The 4,123-nt window shown below is 43.5% G+C and overlaps 1 protein-coding gene across 1 annotated transcript in view; it reads right to left on the reverse strand.

Moving 5' to 3' along the window:
• Positions 1-2,484: 2,484 nt before the first annotated feature.
• The window catches only part of CTCFL (CCCTC-binding factor like), a 15,276-nt gene continuing 13,637 nt past the window's right edge, over positions 2,485-4,123 (reverse strand). Inside the window, exons 9-10 of the mRNA XM_015596908.1 lie at positions 3,944-4,067; positions 2,485-2,615 (exon numbers count right to left, since the gene is read on the reverse strand). Coding sequence (XP_015452394.1) covers positions 2,485-2,615; positions 3,944-4,067 — 255 coding nt within the window. The remainder of the gene's footprint in view (positions 2,616-3,943; positions 4,068-4,123) is intronic.

A 4,123-nucleotide genomic window follows, 5' to 3' on the forward strand; every position in this document is an offset into this window, starting at 1 on the left:
AAGACAGTGATTTAAAGACATGAGACTCTGCCTTGGGGAAGATCAAAAGCTGCTAAAGTAGCATCCTTAAGTAGGCTTCCCTTCAAATCTCTGTTTTATCCGATACACTCCATTAAAGTAAACTGCAATAAAAATGTGATCGGGTAAATGTAGTTGATTAGTTAAGCCAAGTGTCCTAAGGCTTTCCCTGGCCACCAGAGCGTCCTCTCGTCCAGAATTTGTACAGGTCCCTTTCTTAGCAGCATCGAGTGCAGGAAGTTCTCCCGTTACTGTTACAGACAGACCACTTTTTATTCATCTTTCTGTATGTTACAAAACTGACCAAACGAACTGCCGAGATCGCGTTAGAATTCGGAGTTCTGATCGGTATGGAAGAGCTGAGCACCTGTCTTGATGTTCAGGGGGAAAGAAAGGGAACAGCTGCCCTCTTGTGGGCACTGTTGAAATTGCTGTCACAAATAAAATGCATTAATAATGCACGTTTGGAACAAATGAGTTTCTCCTTTTATCCAGGTGTTTGCTTGCTGGGAGTCTAGACACATAACCGAATCAAAGCTGATCATCTGAATTTCGCTCTACACGATATCTCATCCAGGTGCCACACCTGCAAAACACTGCGAATTCCTTATAAAAGACTTTATGAGGTTTTGGTGGTGTTTAGATACCAACTGGGCTCGCATTTTCCAACGGGTTTCTTATGTTACCTGTTCTTTTAAAATTAAAGCGATTTTAATTCTAGTAAAATATATAACATGAAATTTACCATCTCAACCATTTTTAAGTATATAGTTCGGAAGTGTTAAGTATATTCACAGAATTGTGCAAGCTATGTACGTGGGTGTACATGTATCTCTTCGAGACCTATTTTTGGTTATATAATGAAATTCTGGGTCATATGGTAATTCCATTTTTAATTTTCTGAAGAGCTACCTGTTTTCCCTAGGGGCTGTACCATTTTACGTTCCCAACAACAGTGCGCAAAGGTTCCAATTTTCCACATCCTCAACATGCAGAGAAGACATTTTTAAGACCATTATTCACATAGAACACAGATAATCTTAAATCATTTTATTGCTGTTACGCAAAACATCTTTAAACAAGTCAAAAAATAAAAAACGATTACGAAAGTTCAAATAGTCACAACAGTAGCAGATAACAGACCACAGACTTGAAGTCTCACTACATGAATGCAATTATTTGCTGTCGTGAAAATAATATAATGGCCTTCACGCAGAGAAATTGATTCTGCATGTTCATCTTACCCAGGGCTTCTGGACTTGGGATATTTTTAACAGACGAGCATTTTAAGAATTTGAATTTGGTTAACTAGATGGGAGAAATTCTTTTACAATGTTGACACATATAGAATTATCGTGATGTACACTGTAATACCGTACAATATTATCTGCCAATTATACCTCAATAAAGCTGAAAAAAGAATTTGAATTTAGGACCGAGCCTTGATTTTAAAATACAGGGAGAAAAGTTTGTAGCAAAAGCACGTGGTGAGCTAAGAAGAATATGACTCATTGTGAAGATAGGTACGATTTAATTTTAAGTGCTAAAGAGACATTTCACATATTTCTCGAAGGTGGAAAAAATGTCTTCAATCGGTAAAAGAGAAAAGTATAGGGTGTTACAAAAAGTGCAAATTCTTTACAAGGACACGTTTTCATCATCAGAGTGTTATGTTTCTCCTCACCTTGCCAATTATTTTAAAAACATAAAGCTGTTTTAGCGAAACCAAAGGGCGATGATCTGGTATACTAAAAAGCAATCGTGGACTGTGACCAGCGGGATTTCCTACCTGCCAAAGAGCATAATTACGAAAGAATACAAAATTTATAAAAGTGAACTTTGCTCATATTCCAGAGTAAGATAGGTTTAGCATTATTTTCTAGTTTAATGTAGAATTTTTCATTTTCTACTCATTTTTTTCTGTATAACATTAAGGTCTTTTGCACTGAATTCAGAACTAATTAAAAGTATTATGATGGCTTTAAATGTTATGGAAAATTCATTTGTATAAAAGAGGATATAAAATTAGTATGTTATGTTTAAAAATAATAATATTAGAAATAGCATGGGTGTGCACACTTCAACATAAAATTTCCCAGCTTTGACTGTTTGCTGAAGCGCTAAATAGTTAGTCTACACTACAATCAAAATAAATATTATCCAAATATTGTTGCTGATTCATTGTGGGCCACCTTGGCAGTATCAAGTGAATGAATTCATAGGGTTGAGGTTTTACCCTCCAATTCAAGATGTGGGCCTTTAATAAAATACCTGCAATGTTTTGTTTGTTTGTTTGTTTGTTTAAACAGCCACTCGAAACCTGGCAACGAGTTCTAGGCACTCTCTCAAGCTTTGGGAAAAACTGTGACCATGCGTCGTCAGGAACTTCATGGTTTCGAAGAAGATTCTGAACGTTTCTAACTCGCTTTGGGAACCGCGTGCGGGGAGGCCGGAAGCCGAAGGCTCTCACTCGTCCAGCATGCTCAGGATCATCTCGCAGGTGGCGCCGTCGCCCAGGTCGAGTGCCGCGGTGCCTTCCCCGCCGGTGACGGGAGGCGGCGGCGTCTCTCCCGGGGACTGCTCTTCCGCTGTGGCTTCTTGGGGGGAAAAAGCACAGGGTTGGCAAACTTAAAATAAAGCCAAGAAATTGTTGCAGACATATTCTGGAAATGATCGCTTAATTTTTAACTTGGCGGCAAACGTTTTAGAAAGCCATCTTTCCGTGGATAGGATGGGACAAATATTCTGATCTCAGCTCTGCTCTGGGTAACGGCTTCTCAGCCTCAGCTCCAAGGACATTTGGGGCTGGATCATTCCCTGTTGTGGGTCTTTTTAAAACAAAAACAAAAACAAAAACAAAAACAAAAACAAACTGCATTTAAGTGTCTGAGAAGGGGCTTTCAGGTACCTCTTTCACATACATTTTTTTAAAAAAAAATATAGGATCTGTCCCACTTAGAGCACAGGGTCCAGGTGGCCAGGGCTTGGGATTGGGGCTGGATTTCATCTGTTTGTCTTCTTCGACAGACGACTGTGCCCGTAGTGGGGTGAACCGTAGCCCCGAAAAAGACACGGCCCGTCTTAACCCCCCAAACCTGTGCAGGTGGCCTTATTTGAAATAAGGGTCTCTGAAGATATACTTAAGGATCTCGAGATGAGATCATCTGGGTTTTCCAAGCAGACCCTAAATCCAGTGACAAGTATCTTTAAAGAGACAGAAAAGGTAAAGACGCAGACACGGAGGAGAGGCCACGTGAAGATGGGGCAGATACTGGGGTGATGTAACCACAAGCCGAGGGACGCCTGGGGCCACCAGAGGCAGGAAGAGGCAGGAAAGGCCCTCCCTGAGGCCCCCCGAGGGAGCGCAGCCCTGCTGACACCTAGATTGAGGACATCTGGCCTCCAGACTGAGAGAGAAGAAACTTCTGTTGTTCTAAGCCCCGCGGTTTGTGGTCGCGGGTCGCAGCAGCCCCAGGAACAAAGGCAGCATCCAGGGCTCCACCGGGCGCCAGGTGACCGACAGGCCACCAGCTCGGCTAAGGGACACCCCCGGGAGAGGAGAGCCGTGGGCACGTGCGTTTGTCACGTCGCCTCGCTAAAGCGTTCCCCCAGGAACCCGTGCAGTGGGGGAGGTGGACGCCAGCTGGGGTGCCCCATCACCTTCCCGTTCCTGAGAGGTGGGACGTGACCACGCCCACTTTGTCAACAACCAAACGAGGAGAAATGAAATTCAAAACCCGCCCAAAGCGGCAAGAAGCAGCAACAGAGCCGGGCCTGCGAGACTGGGACTTTCGGGGTGTGGGGGGAGGGCTGACCTTTAGAGTTTCTGGGTGTGTCCCCTGCAGAGTAAGACTCAGCACCCAGGAAAGTTTATAACGAGAAAATCAATGTCAAATGAAAACCCCATCCGTTTGAAAACAGGTACCGGCTCCCTTGAGGGCTTCTTTCGGGGTGGCCGGCTTCTTCCTCTTCATTCTTTCTCCTTTTGCTGAGCTGGCCGGCTGTTCCTGTCCGGAGTCACACTTCTCTGAGTGTCTCTGCATATTATTCTGTTGGAGACAAGACACGGAACACACAATGGCGAGTCAGCATCTCCGAAGGAATG

Source organism: Pteropus alecto, unplaced genomic scaffold (genome assembly GCF_000325575.1).
Source record: "Pteropus alecto unplaced genomic scaffold, ASM32557v1 scaffold45, whole genome shotgun sequence".
NCBI lineage: Eukaryota > Metazoa > Chordata > Mammalia > Chiroptera > Pteropodidae > Pteropus > Pteropus alecto.